Below are 20697 nucleotides of genomic sequence, written 5' to 3' on the forward strand. Positions count from 1 at the left end.
TTCCAATCTCCCTTCCTTCTCCTTTCCTGTTTCCCTCCCTCCCTCCTTCTCATTCCCAGCTCCTTCATTCCCTCCCTCCCTCCTTCCTTGTCATTCCCATCTCCTTCCTTCTGAAGGAAGAATTTGAACCCCCCCCCATATTTTCCCTCTTCCATATATTTATCAGGAAAAGCTGCCAAAGACAGAAAAGACGCTGAGAGGGAACTAGCTTAAATTTCCTTTCTAGCCAGTAGCTAATTCTTAAAACTATTTTAGAATTAGCTACTGGCTAGAAAGGAAAGTTAAGGAGCCAGCAGATGGCTACCGGCACTTAAGGAAAAAAAACCCCAAAACCAACTGGCTGCTGGTTAAGGCAGCCTCCCCAAATGGCTTCATTCATAAGTAAATAAATGCTACAGGCAAAATCCATTCAAGACAAAAATACTTCAAAATCCCTTGCAGCAAAATTTACAGCTAACAATAGCAGAGCAATAGAATTAGAACCAGTAACCCTTCACCCCAAAATCCAACACAGGACATAAGCTGTCAGCCACAATAGAAATTGCCTATCACATTGCAGAAATCCCAGAATTTCAGTCACAAAATCATATAGATGTCAGAATCCAATTATATTTCATCTTTAATTATCAAATATAGAAACTCCCAATTCTGCCTTCTCTGGATTCTGCCATCAGAGGGAGAGAAGGGGGAGAACAAAGGGGCTTTATGGCCCTCACTTTCTTCAGTACACTTCAAAGAGCTGAATGCTGAATGTGTGTTTATTGTAACATCAAAGCGTTAGCACTAGAGGACCTTATCATAACAAAGAAGGGTATTTGCCTTTCAGGTAGTTATCTGAAGTCTCCATCCAGACGGAAGAAAGAAGAAAGGGGGTGGAACTGTGATACTTGAAACTATCACTGGAAGGGGGGTTGATTGGGTGGGACTACTGGGGAACCCCTTAAAACCTTGAATGGGAGAGCTTGAACCCCAAGTCCTGTCTAGCATGCCTGCAACCATTTTCACTTAATAAAGGATTCCTGTTGGAAGAATTATTCCAAGAGTTCTGTCTTCTTAAGATGCAAAGTGGGGTGGGTCCTTACATTAGACAGGACTTGGGGTTCAAGCTCTCCCATTCAAGGTTTTAAGGGGTTCCCCTTAAAAACCCGCTTGGGGTTTTTCCTAACCCAAGTACTCAGCTACATGGAGGAATATGGGCAGGACATTCCCAGCGACAAAGCCCGCATCCGGATCGTGCAATCTGCCCTGGATGGACCAGCTGCGGATTGGGTAGTGAACTTGCATGACTCCAATGCCCCAGAACTCAGTAACTTCAACCGTTTCATGTCCTCTTTGAGAAGACGATTTGAAGACCCCCTGGTTGATCGCAAAGCCCGTGAAAGAATAACAACGATGAGGCAAGGCAAACGCCCAGTGGCCGAGTATACACAAGAATTCAGGGCCATTGCCAGCAAACTGAATTGGCCAGAAGACATCCTCCTTGGCCATTTCAAAGACGGACTAAACTATGATCTATATGATGCTTGCCTGCCCCGAGGGGACCCACATCGACTTGAGGAATGGTACGTCTTGACAGAGGAAGCAGAGATCGACATATTGAAGAGGCACCACCGAAGAAAACAATGGAGCCGCCCCCCGCCTGAGCTGACACACCAACCGGTGAAATCATCGGATACAGCCAAGAAGCAAATGGGGTGTTTTAAGTGCGGAAGAGAAGGGCATCGAGCTGTAGAATGCCGCTCAAAGGCCCCCCAGCACAACCCAGACAGATCCCCAATCAACAAAACCGGAAAGTATTCAGCTCAGCCAAAAGAAACAGCCATGGATGATGGAATTGCGAAACCCCCACCTCTGCTCACCACGGGAAAGAAATCCAGCCGACACCACAGGGACGGTGGATGCCTCGAGATGACAGCTTGGGGGAACCCCTGGTAGTGGATGCATCACACCCATCTTCAACAGTGACTATTTACTCCCCCCATTCCTAGCTGTGAGGTGAAAGCTTATAGACTCTGGCTGCACCCGCTGCCTCTTAGCCCAACACGATGGTGAATCTGGGCATCCCATCCTCGGAGGCTGGAACACCAATCTCATTTGGCCATCCTAAATGGATTCCTAGCAGGGGGGGGTGCCAGCTACCCTAGCCACTCTGCCAAGACCCCTCTCCCTGGGCAACCATGAAGAGGACTTCACGTTTGTGGTGACCCCAGGTATGGAATGCCCAATGATTCTAGGGATGGAATGGTTGAAAAAATGGAACCCCTGGGTAAATTGGAGGACGACAGAAATCAAATTCACGAAGGGGGACCCTATGTACTTAAAACCCCAAGGGAGGCTACCAGAATCAAGAATAGAAAAAGCATCCATAGGAGAGGAAAAAGGATTAACAGAAATACCAGAGGAATATAGGGACCTTGCTGAAGTCTTCAGTGAGGAGAGGCAAATGAGCTTCCCCCCCACCGACCCACAGACTGTACCATTGAATTCAAGCCTGGGGCAAAACTCCCGAAGCCCAGATTATACTCCATGAGCGCAAAGGGGAGGAGGATTGAAAGACTTTAAAAAAAAAACATCTGGAGAGAGTTTCCTTGGCCAGCAGCCTAAAGTGGCTGCACGGTCCTTTTTAGAGAGAAGAAGGATGGCTCTTTACGTTTATGCGTGGATTATAGGGCCCTGAATACAATCAGTGAAAGCAACCTATACCCTCTGCCCCTCATGAAAGACATTCTGTCACACCTATCGAAAGGGAAAATTTTTTCTAAACTAGACCTAAGGGAAGCTTACTATCGCGTGAGAATCAAGGAAGGGGACGAATGGAAGACTGCATTTAACTGCCCATGGGGTGCTATCAATTCAAAGTCTTGCCATTTGGATTACAAGGGGGCCCTGCAGTCTTTATGCAATTAATCAATGACGTTCTAAGGGAGCACCTGTTTAAGGGGGTCCTTGTTTACTTGCGACATTCTTTCTTTACTGAACAAAAGAATGAACACGTCAACTTGTCAGAGTCGGTTTTAAAGGAAGCTGGAGCCGCTCACCTATTGCCAACCTCTCAAAATGCGACTTCCACATGAAGATAGACTACCTAGGCTAATCGCATATCCCCACTAGGGCATTGAACTGGACCCGGAAGGTCAAGCAAGTACTAATTGGGCACCACCCCGCACAAGAAGCACTACAAAAGTTTCCTGGGTTTTGCAAAATTTTACCGCCATTCATCCCTCATTTGAAACACAGATAGCTTGCCCCTCACTAACTTTACTAAAATGACGGGATAGCTCCTCAGTAAAAAACCTAGCCAGCCAAACATGGACAATGGAGTGCCAAGCAGCTTTGAGAGACTAAATAGACTTCTTTTCGCCGAACCGTACTAGCAACCCGCTGGAACGCCCTGTCCATATACAGGCAGATGCAAGTGATGTGGGCAGTGGGGGCTGTTGCTTTACAAGAAATGATGATGCAGTATTGCAACCCTGTGCATATACATCTAAGAAACTCACGGAAACAGAACAGCGCTGGCCCGTAGGGGAGAAGGAGGCTTATGGGATACGTTGGGCATTACTCACGTGGCGACAGTTCCTGGAAGGCAACAAAATCCCCTTCCAGGTATGGACTGATCACAAAATTTTAGAAGCCCTGAAAACTTCCAGGAAACTCAATCCCAAACAAGCCCGCTGGTCCCAGCATTTTCACCAATTCCAATTTAAGCTCAAACATTTACCAGGAAGAAAGAACTTCCTGGCAGATGCACTATCTCGCATGCCCCAATATAACAGTGCACGAACCACAGACTCTAGACCAATAATGGCAGAGTCACAACTGGCAGCGCCAGTAACCACAAGAACCCAAGCCAAAATAAAACCACAACTGGACAGCCAAACTGGGATTGAATTCAGAAAAAGTTTGGAAAAAGATGAATGGTTCCAGAAAAACAAACGTGTGCACAATGAGAGACGGATTGCCTTGGGTAGGGGAAAAGTTATATATACCAACAACTCAAAGACTAACTTTCATGCACCTTTGCCATGACACAAAATCAGCAGGGCATTTTGGATTTGTAAAAACTTTACACTTAATTAAACGGCAATTTTTGTGGCCATCAATAAAAAAGGACATAGAAAGTTATGTTGCCAGCTGCCCAACCTGTGCATCAGCAAAGAGGTTGCAAGGGAAATCGCAAGGGCTGTTACAACCAGTGGCAAGTCCCTCAGCCCCCTGGAGGGAAATAGCCATGGATGTTATAGTGGAATTGCCTGAAAGCAATGGGAATACTGTTATCTGGACAGTCACGGACCTATTTTCCAAACAGGTGCACTTTATCCCTTGCCAAAAAATTCCCACTGCAAAGGCCTTAGCAAAACTTTTTATCCAGCACATTTACATATTGCACGGGGCACCCCAACGCATCATCTCTGATAGGGGAGTGCACTTTACTTCTGCATTTTGGAAGGATATTTTTATCCCTCCTTAAGGGACCCTCAGGATTAGACATCTAGCCACCACCCTCCAAGGGGATGGACTAAGCGGACGTTGCCAGTCGGGGTGGGTACTTGAGCATATTTGAGATGTTTTTTAAATTTCCAACAGAGTGATTGGAGGACTCCTTCCTTTTGTAAGGAAGTTGCCTACATAATTCAGTCCACTCCAGCACAGGCTACACTCCTTTTCAAATAGCCAACGGTCAAAGTTTCAACCTTATGCCAGAGTTAACCCCAAAAGAACCAACGATCCCTTCGCTGAAAGAATGGATGGAAAACCTACAAAACACCTGGCCAATAGTCAGAAAATCACTAGATGAAGCTAGGCGGGCATACAAAGCACAAGCCGATAAAAAAAGGGTTGAGCCTACACCCTTCATTATAGGAGAAATGGTGTACTTATCTACAAAATACCTAAAGTCCCTACAGCCCTGTAAAAAACTTGGACCAAAATATATAGGACCTTTTCCAATTAAAAGGATCATAAATCCAGTAACAGTAGAATTATAATTACCCAAAAACCTCAGGCAAATACACCCAGTTTTTCATTGCAGCTTGCTGAAAAGAGAGCATCAGTCACCTCTACGGCCAAAAATCCCCCCCCCCACCACCTCCAATCATGGTGGAGGGGGAACAACACTTCGAAATAAAAGAGATCCTTGACTCTATGAGATATCGTGGAACAACTCAGTACCTAGTTGCCTGGAAACACCTCCCTGCCTCACAAAATGAGTGGGTCCATAAACGTCACGTCAGAGCCCCGAAGCTATTGAAGAAGTTTCACACAGAGTATCCTAACAAGCCTAACTAATTTCTTTACTTGTGTTTTCTTTCAGGTGGATCTCTCTTATTGTTAAGAGGGGCCGGATGTCAGAATCCAATTATATTTCATCTTTAATTATCAAACATAGAAACTCCCAATTCTGCCTTCTCTGGATTCTGCCATAAGAGGGAGAAAAGGGGGAGAGCCAAGGGGCTTTATGGCCCTCACTTCCTTCAGCACACTTCAAAGGACTGAATGTGTGTTTATTGTGGCCTCTAAGCGTTAACATATCAAAGAAGAGTAATTGCCTTTCATGTAGTTATCTGAAGTCTCCATCCAGACGGAAGAAGAAAGGGGATGGAATTGTGATACTTGAAACTATCACTGGAAGGGGGGTTGATTGGGTGGGACTACTGGGGAACCCCTTAAAACCTTGAATGGGAGAGCTTGAACCCCAAGTCCTGTCTAGCATGCCTGCAACCATTTTCTCTTAATAAAGGATTCCTGTTGGAAGAGCTATTCCAAGAGTTCTGTCTTCTTAAGATGCAAAGTGGGGTGGGTCCTTACAAATAAAGTATAATAATAATAATAATGAAAAATCACTAAAAGCAAAAATCATGTGTCTGCATAATCTCTGAAAGAAAGCTGTGTTAGCCAAAAGCTGTATTAACAGTACGTGAATGACCTAATGCATATTTAGAAAAGTAAAAACTGCCTTCATTGTATTCCCATGAGAAATGGACCTAACCTGTGAGAAACTATCTGAATGTTACACAAAGTAGATTCCATATACAATGTAAGATTCCATCTATGCTTTCTTTGTTCCTGAGAAAAAGAAACCTATAAAGCTTTAGTTTAGACCCTCCCCCTTGTTCAGAAATTTGTTGATTGTTAAATCACTTCTGAACCTTTTTGCGCAAAAATAAAGATCTCTCTTTCACCCATGGAATTTCGTAAAAGCCCTTTATCTTTTTAAGGCTTTATTTTTCCACAAGAATGTGAGGGCCACTGGTAAGTAATTTCTTTTTTAGTGCCATTGTTAACTTTGGTCGCTAAATGAATGAGCAAGGACTACCTATATTTTATATTTGAAAACCAAATCAGAGGTTTCCAAATGTGTTGATCTAAATTATCCTCAGGACCATCTTCTTCTAGAACAGTGGCTCTCAACCTTTTCTATACCCTGTACCCCTAGAATGCTTCTGATATATTCTGGCACCCCTTACAAAAGTTCGAAATAACGGCAACTAATTATACATATACACTATAATTTTGAGAACCCAAGTTTTCGCACCCCCTGGAATATCGTCTCACACCCCGGTTGGAAACCCCTGTCCTAGAAGATGCAAGGTCCTTAGTGCTCTCTGATGAGCTTGGTTGTTCTCCTGCAGATGTTTCATCATCATCATGCACTGATGATATTACCTAGTTTGGTAATGAAATGTCTGCAAGAAAACAACCAAGCTCAGAAACAATGAGCTTAGTTGATCCATTTCCTATGAGAATGAGCGTATCTCAAATGCCTCCTCCACCCCATTCCCAGAATTTCTCCTCACCTTCTGTGTCTCCAAGGCCCAGTTGTCCAAACGTATTTTTTCCCCAAGAGTAAACAGTCCCAAATATAGAGACAACCATGCTGTGAGCAGATCCAGCTGCAATCATAATCAAAGGAATGCCTTCCAGTGCTAGTACCGGCTGTGGTTCCTTAACGTGACCCATCTTCTTTTCCACTCCAAGCTGCCCATGTTCATTCTCACCCCAGGCAAAGAGTTCTCCTCCTGAGCACAACACACAAAAAGAAGCTGTTAATACAGAATTATCCATATTTATCTATATATGTATTTCTATCCCATTCTGCCTACATGGAAGCTTTTCCTTGATTTTAAGCTAGCTGGGGGTGTGCACATTCCAACTGAAATAAAAGGCAAATCAGAGAGTTGTTAAAAGAAATGCACAAATACCAGTACCTTTTGAAAGAGCCATGGAATGATGATCACCACATGCAATCTGTACAATGTATTTGTTTGTTAATTCTTTCAGTAGTCTGCAAAAAAAAAAAAGAGAGAAATACATGTTGCTCAGTTATCAATACCTCTTATATAAGAAGTAGACAAGAAAGTCAAGTGTAAAAACACCTGTCACTGAAATGTGTGCTTCACAAATAGCTCTGTATTTTCATATTACTCTGCTAGTAGTTCTCACTTGAGGCATAAATGACCAGATTCAAACTTCAGACACATTACTGTATGTCAGGGGGTGTCAAACTTGCAATGTCACATGACGTGTCATGATGTATCGTGACTTTTTTGCCATTGCCGGCAATGGGGTGGGCACGGTTTCACTATGATACGTCCTGCCCACGGGCCGGCAGTTTGACACCCCTGCTGTATGTGAAGGTCCAGTTTCTGGAGAAGGCCCTAATGCTGGGAAAGATAGAAGAAAAGTGTCAGCTTCAATGAACCTGGCTGAAGCTATCTTTGTCGTTCTAAGTTGCCACATGAAAGGGAGGGAGAAGGGAGCCCATTTTGCTAGACTATACAGATTGGGTCCCGTGTCATTCCCACACGAAGAAGAAGGAGGGAAAACAATCTGTTAAACAGCCTGCCAAATAGTTTCATTGGATAATGTGATCAGTAGTATAGTTGAGGGAATGGAATTATTAATTTTAATTACTTGGAATCTTTGGGGGAGATTTTCAGACTTGGTTTAATGTCATGGTTCCGACTGATTGAACCAAATAAATCAGAACTCCAAGGCTAGAGATTTCCTCAAAGAATATGTTTGATTTGAGGAAATCTGTAGCCTCGGAGTTCTGATTTATTTGGTTCCATCAGTCAGAACCAGGACAAAAAGAGAAGAAGAGGATGATCAGCAGCAAGGCAGTGTAGTCCTTGACTTATAACAGTTCATTTAGTGACCATTCAAAGATACAACCGCATTGAAAAAATTGATTTATGCCGTTTTTCATACTTATTACCATTGCAGCATCCCCACGGTCATATGATCAAAATTCGGATGCTTGGCAACTGTCTCATGTTTATGACGGTTGCAGTGTTTTAGAGTCTTTTTGCAAGCTTGTGACAAGCAAAGTCCATGGGAAAATCAGATTCACCTAACAATTGTGTTACTAACTTAACAACTGCAGAGATTCACTTAACAACTGTGTCAAAAAAAATTGTAAAATGGGACAAAATTCACATAACAAATGTCTCACTTGGCAACAGAAATTTTGGGCTCAATTGTGGTTGTAAGTTGAGGACTACCTGTATCTAAGGGGGGGGGAGTCAATCTATTCTCCAAAGCACCTGAAGGCAGGACAAGAAGCAATGGATGAACTAAGGAGAAAGTTCCTGACAGTGAGAACAATTAACCAGTGGAACAGCTTGCCTCCAAAAATTGTGGGTGCTCCACCACTGGAGGTTTTAAAGAAGAGATTGGAGAAGCATTTTTCTAAAATGGTATAGGGCAGCAGTCCACAACCTTTGCAGCTTAGCGACCCAGTGGGAGGGGGGAAGGAGAACTGGGTTGTTTGAGTGGCGAGCTGGCGCATGCACACATACACAGCCCTTGCGTGAGTGGTGGGTCTGCATGCACACACACACAGCTTGGCTTGCATAAACAGCAGGCCGGCACACACATGCACAAGTGTTTACTGGCCCACTGCTCGCACAAGTTGAGCTACGTGCGCATACACATGCAAGAAAAACCAAATGCACAGGTATAGTATAGGTGATACCTTGGTCAATAGTAATAACTGTGAGAGGGATCTCGGAGTCCTAGTGGACAATCACTTAAATATGAGCCAACAGTTTGCTGCAGCTGCCAAAAAAGCCAACATAGTGCTAGGCTGCATTAACAGAGGGATAGAATCAAGATCATGTGAAGTGTTGACACCACTTTACAATGCCTTAGTAAGGCCACACCTGGAATACTGCATCCAGTTTTGGTCACCATGATGTAAAAAAGATGTTGAGACTCTAGAAAAAGTAAAAGAAGAGCAACAAAGATGATTAGGGGACTGGAGGCTAAAACATATAAGGAACGGTTGCTGGAATTGGGTATGTCTAGTTTCAAGGCTTTTTTTGTCATAGAATGCCCAGAACGTAGTTCCAGCACCTTTTTTGGATGGAACCTTGTAGGGTAGGCAAGGCGGGTTGTATGACGTGTGAGTTTTGGCACCTTTTTTTTTTTTTTTTTTTTACAAAAAAAGCACTGTCTAGTTTAATGAAAAGAAGTACTAGGGGTGACATGATAGCAGTGTTCCAATATCTCAAGGTTTACCACAAAAAAGAGGGAGTCAACCCATTCTCCAAAGCACCTGGAGGCAGAACAAGAAGCAATGAATGGAAAGTAATCAAGGAGAGAAGCAACCTAGAACTAAGGAGAAATTTCCTGACAGTTAGAACAATTAATCAGTGGAACAACTTGCCTCCAGAAGCGGTGAATGCTCCAATACTGGAAGTTTTAAGGAGAAACTGGACAGCCATTTGTCTGAAATGGTATGGGGTTTCCTGTCTGAGCAGGGGGTTGGACTAGATGACCTCCAAGATCCTTTCCAACAAGAAGATCATCTTCATCATCATCATTACTATTACTATTATTATTATCATCTCCAAGGTCCCTTCCAGTGCTATGCTATGCTATGCTATGCTATGCTATGCTATGCTATGCTATGCTATGCTATGCTATGCTATGCTATGCTATGCTATGCTATTCTATTCAATTCTAAAATAAATAAACAATTTGAAAGAGATATCTAGTGGACTGTTACAATATTCAGTTCTGGGCCAAAGGCTCTTGAACATTTATATTAATAACTTTGAATGAGGAAGAGAAGGTAATACATGTTGTGGCACCTCCAGGTAAGTGATTGTCCTGTTTTTTAAATATGCCCTGAAATAGTGAGAATGTAACTCCTTTTCTTTTGGAAGAAACCTTTCAGGTGAATAATTGCATTCAACAAAAAGGAAAGCAGAAACTTGCAGAAAAAAAAAGTAACCCTATTATTTTAATCTTGCATTCTTTTATCAGAATTGAAGAACCGGAATGAGAAGCGAAATGTTTTCAAGGAAAAAACAACAACAAGAAAGTCCAGCTGCCTTTTGAAAAGCACCTTTGGGACAACCATGACCTGGATGACCGAGTTCTCCACAAACATTCTGCTATCAAGCTTATTTTTAAAAGCATCCTTTTCTTTGCATACAATTCATGGAATCAGCAGACTGAATGGTGATTATTCTTCTATCCATAAGCCTTGTTCACTCAGGCTTAAAAAAAAAGACAACTGCCTTACCATTAATATATAATAAGAAAATTCCTACCTTATTTGTGGGGTTTGGGTTGTAATATCATGCTCTGAAAGTTTTCCATTTGATAAGAGAATAAGCAGGTGAGATGCTTCACAATCCAGTGAATTTATCTTGATTTTCTCTTTTAAGCAGATGCTCCCTGCAAGACACAGCATGAGACTGTCCACCATGACTGTCATTAATGATTATCTTATTTGGTACTACATTTATAAATGTTGCAAGCCACACTAGAAATTCTGCTGGCCTAAAGGTTGGAGACATTGTGAAGGGGAGTTAGACAGAAGCAAAGGTTATCACATTTCAGGGACTTCACTTGATTATTTGGGGGCCATTCTATGTCTCAGCTCAGTCTAACCCAGTGTTTCTCAACCTTGACAATTTTAAGGCATGTGGACTTCAACTCCCAGAATTCCACAGCCAGCATTGCTGGCTGTGGAATTCTGGGAGTTGAAGTCCACATGCCTTAAAATTGTCAAGGTTGAGAAACACTGGAATCTATGTGGATGTTAACAATATCAAAAGAGCAGAAATGTCATGCCTTGAAGTCCTTGACTAATAATTAAAATAATTAAATTAAAAACTCCCCTTTTAAGACCCTGTAATCCCTTAATTCGGGGTGGAATCGGGACTGGATGGATCTGAGTATTTACTGGCCAGATGCCCTTCCTGACGCCACACGGAGTTTGCAGGAGATATTTTTTCTTTGCACCCAAGGAGAGAAACATCTGCCGCTACCTAGCCCGCTACGCCACTCAATTAAAATAATTAAATAAAGAAAAAAATATTTAATTAATAATTGAATTAATTAATTGTGAATATATTATTAAGAGTTAATAGCATAGTGATTATTAATTATTAATACATTAATAATTGAAAATACTGAATGATGAAAAATATTTTTGATGCATGTACTTCCTAAAGCAGAACTGGGTGTACTGAGACATTTGTTAAGTGATTTTTTTCCCCCATTTTACGACCTTTCTTCCCACAGTCATTAAGTGAATCACTACAGTTGTTAAGGTGGTTGTTAAAGTGAATTTAGTTCCCCGTTAACTTTGCTTGTCAGAAGTCTCAAAAGAGGATCACATGACCCTGGGACACTGCAACCGTCACACATATGAGTCAGTTGCTAAGCTGTAACAACAATAATAAAATGAAACTTATGACTAAATAGGGAAGCTGAAAAAAAATATCGCAGGAGGAAGCAATTTTTTAATAACATGGATATAGTCACCAGGTTTAACTCCAGGATGTCTTTTCTTTTTTATCAGCCAAGGTGCCAAATAAAAAGCCTCACCTTTTACCTATTTTTCTGTTTTCTAGGAATGCTGAAGCATTTAGGACCATGGGTCCCCAACCTCCGGTCCGTGGACCAATACCGGACCACGGCATGCCAGCAACGAGGCCGCACAAACAATCTAAGTCCCATCTGCACGATGCAGGCAGCCCACAAAACCACGCACCCTCCGGTCTGCGGAAAAACCTTCTCCACAGAACTGGTCCCTGGTGCCCAAAAGGTTGGGGACCTCTGGTTTAGGAGACAAAACACACTAATAAACTCAGCTACTTGCAAGTTCCTTTGGAAGGGTTTGTCATTTTAAAAAAAATGGAAGACTGCAAACAGGCTGGAGCGGTTAATACAACGGGCTCCAAATTTGACTAAGAGTTGTGGACTTCACCCCCCCCCCCAGAATTGAAGTCCACAAGTCTTAAAGTTGTGCAATTTGAAGATCCATGGATTAGTGTTGGACTAGGAGACCCCTGGGTTAGAGTGTTGAAAGACCCAGGTTCAACGCATCACTCATTCAGGTAGCTGACTCGGTTACTCTCTCAACTTTACCCACTAAACCAGTGGTTCTCAACCTGTGGGTCGGGACCCCATTTGGGGTCGAACGACCATATCATGGGGGTCGCCAAACAATGCAGACCGCCATTTTTTCCCCTTTTCCTTAGTTGTGCTACTCCCTTTTATTCTATTGGCTTTTGAAAGCCAATAGAATAGACTCTCTTGAATAGAGTCTAATTCTATTGGCTTTCAAAAGCCAATAGGAATTGTCCAGGCTGTCTCTGCCCTGCTGAGCCCACCAAAAGTCCCATTCTGCAAATGGTGCTGCAGCAGTTGAGTAATCCTCGACTTACGACCAGTTGAGTAGTCGACTTACGACCGGTTGGGGGTCGTGGCATTAAAAAGGTTGAGAACCAGTGCACTAGACAACTACCAGGAGGAACACCAAAGATTTACAGTACAGTACATCAGTCCCAAAGGTGCTTTTTCACAAGGCAACTGGACTTTCTTGTTTTTTTCTATGAAGATGTTTCGCTTCTCATCCACGAATCTTCTTCTTCAGAATTGAAGTAGCTCCTTGGATGAGAAGCCAAACGTCTTCAAAGAAAAAAAACCCAGAAGCTTCTTCTTCAGAGCTGAAGCTTTTTGGATGAGAAGCGAAACATCTTCAAAGGAAAAAAAAAACAACAAGACAGCCCAGTTGCCTGGTGAAAAAAGCACCTTTGGGATAATTACCATATGACCTGGATGACTTAGCATCTCCATAGACATTTAGCTATACCAGTGGTGGCGAACCTATGGCACGGGTGCCAGAGTCGGCACTCAGAGCCCTCTCTATGGGCACGCACACCATCACCCCAGTCCTAGGTCTTCAGCTGGGTTTTATAAAACCTTTTGCCTTTAGGCCTCCACCGCTGTGTACAAAAAAAAAAAAGGTTCAATCAATCAATCAATTTCAATTTCTTGCAGAAAAAAAAAAGATCTTGCAAAGTTGGAATTGATTGAACTTTTTAGTCCCACCCAGTCTGCCGTTACCACCATAGCCACGCCCACCCAATGGGCCACACCCACCCAGCACCTGACCATGCATTAATGGATTTTGGGTTGCAGTTTGGGCACTCGGTCTCTAAAAGGTTTGCCATCACTGAGCTATACACTACCTAAACTTTTTTTTGCTGCCACCTGGCGGCCATCAGGATTTAGGGGCTTTTGCCTGCGGCTACTCACTGCGATTTTGCACGAGGGCTGGCTGATGCTGTTCGTCTTGCGCCCGGCAGAAAAGTTGCACGGTGTTCGGTGTCTGCGCCATCGCTAGGTAACCTTGCTTACAGCTGATCTGGCGAATGGCTTCGGGGTCCTCTTTGAAGATGCTGTGGTGGTACCCCACCCTTGGGAACAAGAGCAACGGAGCCCTGAGTGGCGGGGAGGAGACAGCGGGAGAACTCAACCGGTCGCTCCCTTCGGCTCCAGCTCTCCGCTCGCGCATCTTTTCGGCAACTTTCTTCCCAGGCTTCTGGAAGCTGCGGGTAGGTCTCGAGAGCGAGCCTCCGGGGGAACTAGTGGCTCCTCCGGGGCGTCTCTTCCCTGCGCCCGGCATGAGTGAAGAAGGATCCTCGCCTCTTGATCGCCCAAGGAAAAACCCGAGCAGATTCTCCAAAACGACGCGCGGTTTCTCTTCTGCGATCCGCTTTAGGGGGCGGCTTGACTTTCCAAACGTCAGGGAGAAGGCGTGCCTTGCAAGGAAATCGAAACTGCGACGGTTGTCCCGGCGTTGTCCGAGCAGAGGATTGGCTTTCGGTGGAAGAAGGAAGGAGGGGTTGGCAGGGAGAAGAGGAATAATCCGGACACTAGTGTCGCTTCTTTGGAAGCCTCCCCGAAGCTCTTCGGGGGGGGGGGTCATCGTTCCGACGTTGGCGCTGTGCGCACAGAACACAGGCGCAGTTCTTTCAGCTTTCGGTCCAGGAGTTTCGTTTTATTTCCTGACGGCGTGCATTTTCTTGGAAGCTCCCGGGGTGTTTTACGTGGAGGTCCGTCCTAAGTTTATCCCTAAAGCAGGGGTTCTCAACCTTGGCAACTTTTAAGACTTGTAGACTTCAACTCCCAGAATTCCTGAGCTAGCATGGCTGGCTCAGGAATTCTGGGAGTTGAAGTCCACGAGTCTTAAAGTTGTCAAAGTTGAGAACCCCTGCCCTAAAGCGATCCATGAAGTAGGGGTTGGGTTTGAATTAGTGGTCCGAAGTCCTCAAGGAGGTCTCGGGGAAGAGGGTCGAAAAAATAAAGGTAAAAAGAATGGCCAAACCAAGCGATCCAAGCCCTCCCCACCCACCTTTTTTTTAAACACTTGCGTAAACAGACCTTTGGTGGTGATTTTGGCCACCTTTTTGGATCTCCCAGTGGACAAGCAGATCTCATCACTTAAGAACGTCTGATGGGGTTTGCAAATGGGAAGAAAATGCAATTTATTCTACCAACAGTCTTGTGAGCTAAATCCGGCTGAGGCAGGTGAGTGCATGAGATGTTAAGCCAGAGTCTGTGGTGGACACATTACAGCACAAGGTTGCCACAAGACATAAAGCTAGGAACCAAATTGCTCTTCCAGAGATTAAAAATAGGTGATGGGGAAGAAGGCAAGAAGTGGAATATGGTATAGGTATTCCTTGAGTTATAACCATTTATTTAGTGACTGTTCGAAGTTACAACAGCATTGAAAAAAGTGTCTTGTGAACATTTTTCACACGACCGTTGCAGCATCCCCATAATCACATGATCAAAATTCAGATACTTGGCAACTGACTCATATTTATGATGGCTGCAGTGTCCCTGGGTCATATGATCCACTTTTGCAACCTTCTGACAAGTAAAGTCAATGGGGAAGCCAGATTCACTTAACCACTGTGTTACTAACTTAAAAACTGCAGTGACTCACTTAACAACTATGGCAAGAAAGGTTGTAGAATGGGGGAGAACTCATTTAACAAATGCCTCACTTAGCAACAGAAAATTTGGGCTCAGTCGTGGTCATAAGTCGAGGACTGCCTGTACACACTTGTCTGCTTGGGGTTCCTGCCATAGATATCCGTCTAGCTACTGCAGGAACAGAATGCTACACTGTCACTTTCAACCTTCACAGCTTTAAGATGTGTGACTGGGCTTGTGGATGATCTGCTGCAGAGTTGGAATGTAAGTGGTGTAGCCATCCTTGGGTTCTTTGAGCTATCAATGGCTTTTGTTGCTGTCAACCTGAGCTGACTCCACGGCTTGGGGATTGGCGTAACATTTTGTGATGGCTCTCTTACTTATTCCAGGACTGGTTTCGATGGGTTTTGTTTGAGGAGTGGGGGAGACATCACTCCTTAGGCCCCTTCTTTGTGGTTTGCTACAGGTTTCTATTTTCTCCTCCATATCTAGATGAAATGTTGGGTGAAAATCATCTGCTCATTTGGGCTTTGGTATCATCTATACCGATATTCCTTGTTTAATAACCATTTCATACGAGCCGAGGTGGCGCAGCAGTTAGGGTGCAGTACTGCAGGCCACTTTAGCTGACTGTGTTCAGCAGGTCAGCAGTTCAAATCTCACCGGCTCAAGGTTGACTCAGCCTTCCATCCTTCCGGGGTAGGTAAAATGAGGACCCAGATTGTTGGGGGCAATGTAAATATATATATACATTGCTTACTGGTGTACACCGCTTAGAGAGTGCTTGCACTTAAAGCGGTATATAAGTCTCATAAATAAATAAATAAATTTCCTCAGGGACTGAAGTTATGACAGTGCTAAAGCAATGGTAGTTCCAGCCAGTCCTTGAAGTTACAGCTGTTGCAGTGGTCATGTGATCAAAATTCAAGCATTTGGCAGCCCACTCACACTTAGGACTGTAGTGTGTGCTTCAACTCCCTCCTTCCCTCCATCTTCCCCCATCTCTGCTCTCTTGGCTTTCCTGAACCAGCTGACCTTCACCATCTTCTTCCTCCCACTGCTGATGCACACTTGGCCAGGGCAGCTCCTGACCCTTCACAAAGCTGCCAAAACATCTGAAACGCAGGCTGGCAAATATCCAAAAATCCTTTTCTTTGCCACTCAGTAATATGTGTAAGATATGTCTGCTCTTCCTCCACTAAATCATAGATGAGAAAGTGAGCCACACCTGCTTTGCATTTAGCAACAACAACCTGAGGTAAGGCTTCTTCCTTTGGGAGTTCAAATTTTTTATTAGTTTATCAAAATATAAAATACAGAAATACCAAGAAAAATGAAAATAATTGGAAAATGGAGGTGGAGGGGAAAAGGAAAAGATGTAGAGGAAAAGAAAAACATTGGCTTCTTTATTACATTCATCGATAGATCTTTAGCTTATATATATATATATATATATATATATATATATATATATATATATATATATATATATGTGTGTGTGTAGGTCTTTGGTTGTTCGGGTTTTCTCCCGCGTAAAATTGGAAGTGTCTTGGCGACGTTTCGACGAAGTCCCATTCGTCATCTTCAGGCTGGTGTTTTCAGCTTCGTGCTTTGAGCAGCAATGTGTGGTCTTAGCTGTTTCTTCCTTTTAACTGCCAGAGGGGGGTATGAACTGATTGGGTGGGAGCTTGGCTGTGTTCTGATTGGGTGGAGGTGTGTTCTGATTGGTTAGGGGTGTGGCTGTGCTCTGATTGGCTGGGGGGTTGGCTATGCTCTGATTGGCTGGGGGGTTGGCTGTGCTCTGATTGGCTGGGGGAGTGTTATGTTTGGTTGTGCTCAGGTTAGTCTGAGTTGCAGAGGGGTTTAAGATTTTGGGCTGCCTTGCTATTTTTTGGCTTCGCGTTTGTGGTCGTGCCTCATTTTCATGGAGGGTGTCAGTTTGCTTCATGTATGGATTGGAGGGCTTTAAAGTGGCTAATGATGCAGCTCTGGTCTGGCTTCTGGTTTGTGGTCGTGCCTCATCATCGGTGTGGCTTTGGGTTTGCTTTTTGCGTGGATGTGTGGTGGTGACATCCTGTGTGGTTTTTGTGAGTGTGGGTCTGGTATCATTTTTTGTGTTAGGGAGTCGTTTGTCAATAAGGGCGGGTTTCCAAATGGCTGGTAGGCGGGAGGTATCATCTCGCTTGTTCATGCTGTGTGGGCGTTTTTCTATCTCGATGGCTTCTCTGATTATTCTGTTATTAAAATGTTCACTTTTGGCAATGGTTCTGGTATTTTTAAAGTCAATTTCATGTCCTGTGGCTTTAAGGTGTTGGACCAGGGAAGATGTTGGTTCCTCTTTTTTGACTGAGTTCTTATGTTCTTCAATGCGTGCACTTATTCTTCTGTTGGTTTGTCCGATGTATGTGGTGGGACAAGTGGTGCATGGGATTTCGTATACTCCTTGATTTTCTAATTCAATTTTATCTTTGGGGTTTCTAAGGATGGTGGATATTTTTCTGTTTGTGCAGAATGCTGTTTTGATGTTGTGTTTATGGAGGATCTTACTGATTCTGTCTGTGGTGCCTTTTATGTATGGGAGGAGGGCTTTGCCGTTTTCTTGTTCTTCGTCTTGGATTTTAGTGGGGGTTTCTTTTTGGATTAGGTTTGTAATCTTATTTCTTTGGAATCCATTGGATGTTAGTACATTGGTGAGAGTGTGTAGTTCGGTTTTTAGGTGTTGTTCGTCAGCTAAGCGTTTTGTTCTGGAGATGAGTGTCTTGGCTACAGAGTTGATCTGTGCTGGGTGGTGGTGTGAGAGAGCGTGCAGATAGCGGTTTGTGTGTGTTTTCTTCTGGTAGATGGTGTGTCCTAGGGAGCCATTGGATTTCTTGTAGACTAAGACATCCAGGAAGGGAAGTTGGTTGTTAGCTTCTGTTTCCATGGTGAACTGTACTTTGGGGTGTAGGCTGTTGAGGTGTGTGAGGAAGTTGTCCAGTTTTTCTTTCCCATGTGGCCAGATTATGAAGGTGTCGTCTACGTATCTGAGCCAGAGTTTGGGTTTGTGATCCGATTTTTCTAGAGCTTGGGTTTCAAAGTGTTCCATGTAGAGGTTGCAATGACAGGTGAGAGGGGTGATCCCATGGGTGCTCCTTCTGTTTGTTTGTATTTTTGTCCATTATAGATGAAGTATGTGTTGGATAGGCAGTGGTTGGTCAGATCTAAGATGTGTTTGGGGGGGTTATATTTGTTTTGGATAGCTGTCAAGGCTTCTTTGATAGGCACTTGGGTGAAGAGGGATATGACATCAAAGCTCACGAGTAGGTCGCTGGGCCTACACCCCAAAATACAGTTCACCATGGAAACAGAAGCTAACAACCAACTTCCCTTCCAATTTTACGCGGGAGAAAACCCGAACAACCAAAGACCTACATACAAACACCCGCGAAAACCTCAGAAAACATATATATATATATATATATATATATATATATATATATATATATATATATATATAACCTTTACATTTAACCTTTATAAGCAAATCAGTCTTCAAATTTAACTGTTAATATTTATTACTTCTAAGTTTTAAATGAACAAAATTTTCTTTATCTCAATTCATAACAATATCTAGTATTCAAAGTATACATCTTATCTATTTGAGTATATTCTATTTTAATTCTCACAAATAAGTCAAAACCCCAATTTTCTTCAGTCTTATTCTGGCTTTCTTTCTTCGCCAAATCATCTTCCATGTTCGTGCTTTTGAGTCATCAAACAGATCTCCCTGTGTTGTTATATAGATTTTTTGATATAGAAAAAACCATCTGGTCACTATGTTTTTGAGAGGACTAACAAATCATCTCTCTATTTTTCCATCTCGATGTACTTGTCCTGAACTGTTTATCTTCTCTTCAGTCTGTTCTTCTTCTTGATCCTCAGGTTCCTTCTGATTTATGTAGAAAGTCTTTTCCTTTTTCCATATTGTCAGTCCCTCTTCTGGCTTTTCCAATGACTGTTGATCAGTTGAATCTTCTGTCATAATATTTAATTTTCCACTTTTTCTGTTATATTCTGTGTAGTTGATTTTTTAGTTGTAATCAAAGTTTGAGTTTGTATATCTGGGCTGACATCTTGTTCTTTTCTGTAACCTCTTATTTCATCAGTAGCTGTAAGAATAGTTTGATGAATTGCTTTCAGCACAGAGAGAATCTGTTCCTGATCTTCATCCATATTCTAGTGTATTAGGTTAAAAGCTTTACAATCAGAAAATGCAAAAAAAAATTGTCACTGAATATGGAACACAGCTGGGCTTCTCACAACTGATCTCAAGGTTACATAAATCTTATCTATTGTCTGGGCTACTGGCCAAGTCTCTTTTAAGCAATAACAAATTGTAGTATCAGGTTTAGCCACAAGATGTTGCCCCTACCATTTAAAGTTTTCTTTTAAATCCAAAGTTTTTATAATCTTTTCAGCTTTGCTTCTTTTTTATAAGTAAAAACTCAGAACTTCAGTAAGAATAGAAAATCTTTTAGTCCACAAACTTTAAAAAATAGAATTCCAATTAGGATCAAGTTATTCTTTCAATGTCTTAAACTCTCCTGGATAGTCAGTCACCGCTGTTTCTAGAGGGAGGGATAAAATCTCCCTTCCCTCTGCACAGGGGGTAAAGTACTTTAAGCAGCTTATCCAAGTAAAAAAGATATTTAGGATTTAAGAGAGGTAGATCTCACCCAGTCTCATCCACGCTGCTTTATAATTGTCTGGTAGTAAGTGTGACTTCGGCTGTCTGCAACCTAGTGACGAGCCATATTGCTATGGCCGGTCCTTCGTCCACTGGTTTGGAGGGCTGCCCCAGATCAAGTGGAAGGCTACTGCCCTCCTGTGATCAAGCAGGGATCCCCTCCTTTCTGGTCGCCCCTACAGGGCGACTTTCAACCCTTTCCAAGGTCCCCCAGCAAAGCGAAACTGGACACTTGCCTTCCAGATGTCCATGGCAGCCGCGTCGGCAAACTGGAAGTCCGGGACTTTTTTTTTTTTTCTTGCTTGCCAATGTCATCCAGGGAGTAAACCTATCTGTATTTCTAGATCTAAGTTTGGAATCCAAGTCTACAGTGACAGCTCTTTGGGCATCAGCAGCTGAAGCCACTTAGCAAAGGGGCCACAATTCTTTCCAATCTTCCTGCATATATTGGCCTCTGGCTAAAGGGGATAACCTCTGTCTGTGTCCATCTCCTCCAACGTCTCCCAGAAAAGCACCAGCTCTACAAAATCAGTGACTACTGCCTGGTAAAAACATCAGCAAACCAGCATCAGGAATGCCCACATCTTCCCAAATTCCATTGTGTCCATCAACATTGAACATTTCAGTATAAAGGTCAGTGTAAAGGCATGTAGGAGAAGAACTTATCTTCTCCACTCTGTCCTTTCACAATCTACTTCTTTGTGTCTGTACATCTCTTC

The 20697-nt window shown here is 43.1% G+C and overlaps 1 protein-coding gene across 1 annotated transcript; it reads right to left on the reverse strand.

The window, feature by feature from the left end:
• Positions 1-6666: 6666 nt before the first annotated feature.
• Positions 6667-14337, reverse strand: LOC120316048 (E3 ISG15--protein ligase HERC5-like). The gene is made up of 4 exons (XM_039361193.1): positions 13564-14337; positions 10563-10689; positions 7209-7285; positions 6667-7019 (listed from the first exon to the last, which is right to left on the reverse strand). Exons 1-4 carry the CDS (start codon positions 14234-14236, stop codon positions 6757-6759), a joined length of 1140 nt encoding a protein of 379 aa, XP_039217127.1. The 5' UTR covers positions 14237-14337; the 3' UTR covers positions 6667-6756.
• Positions 14338-20697: the final 6360 nt, after the last annotated feature.

Source organism: Crotalus tigris, unplaced genomic scaffold (assembly GCF_016545835.1).
Source record: "Crotalus tigris isolate CLP2741 ecotype Arizona unplaced genomic scaffold, ASM1654583v1 scf7180000019218.882973, whole genome shotgun sequence".
NCBI classification, from domain to species: Eukaryota; Metazoa; Chordata; class Lepidosauria; order Squamata; family Viperidae; genus Crotalus; species Crotalus tigris.

Excerpts from the sequence above, each read along its gene's own strand:
- LOC120316048 (XM_039361193.1), bottom strand. The coding sequence starts at position 14,236 with ATGACCCCCCCCCCCGAAGAGCTTCGGGGAGGCTTCCAAAGAAGCGAC. Across the intron at positions 10,690-13,563 it reads AGCCCTCGTGCAAAATCGCA|GGAGCATCTGCTTAAAAGAG; the intron begins GTGAGTAGCCGC and ends TGTGTCTTGCAG. Across the intron at positions 7,020-7,208 it reads TTCCATGGCTCTTTCAAAAG|GAGGAGAACTCTTTGCCTGG; the intron begins GTACTGGTATTT and ends TGTTGTGCTCAG.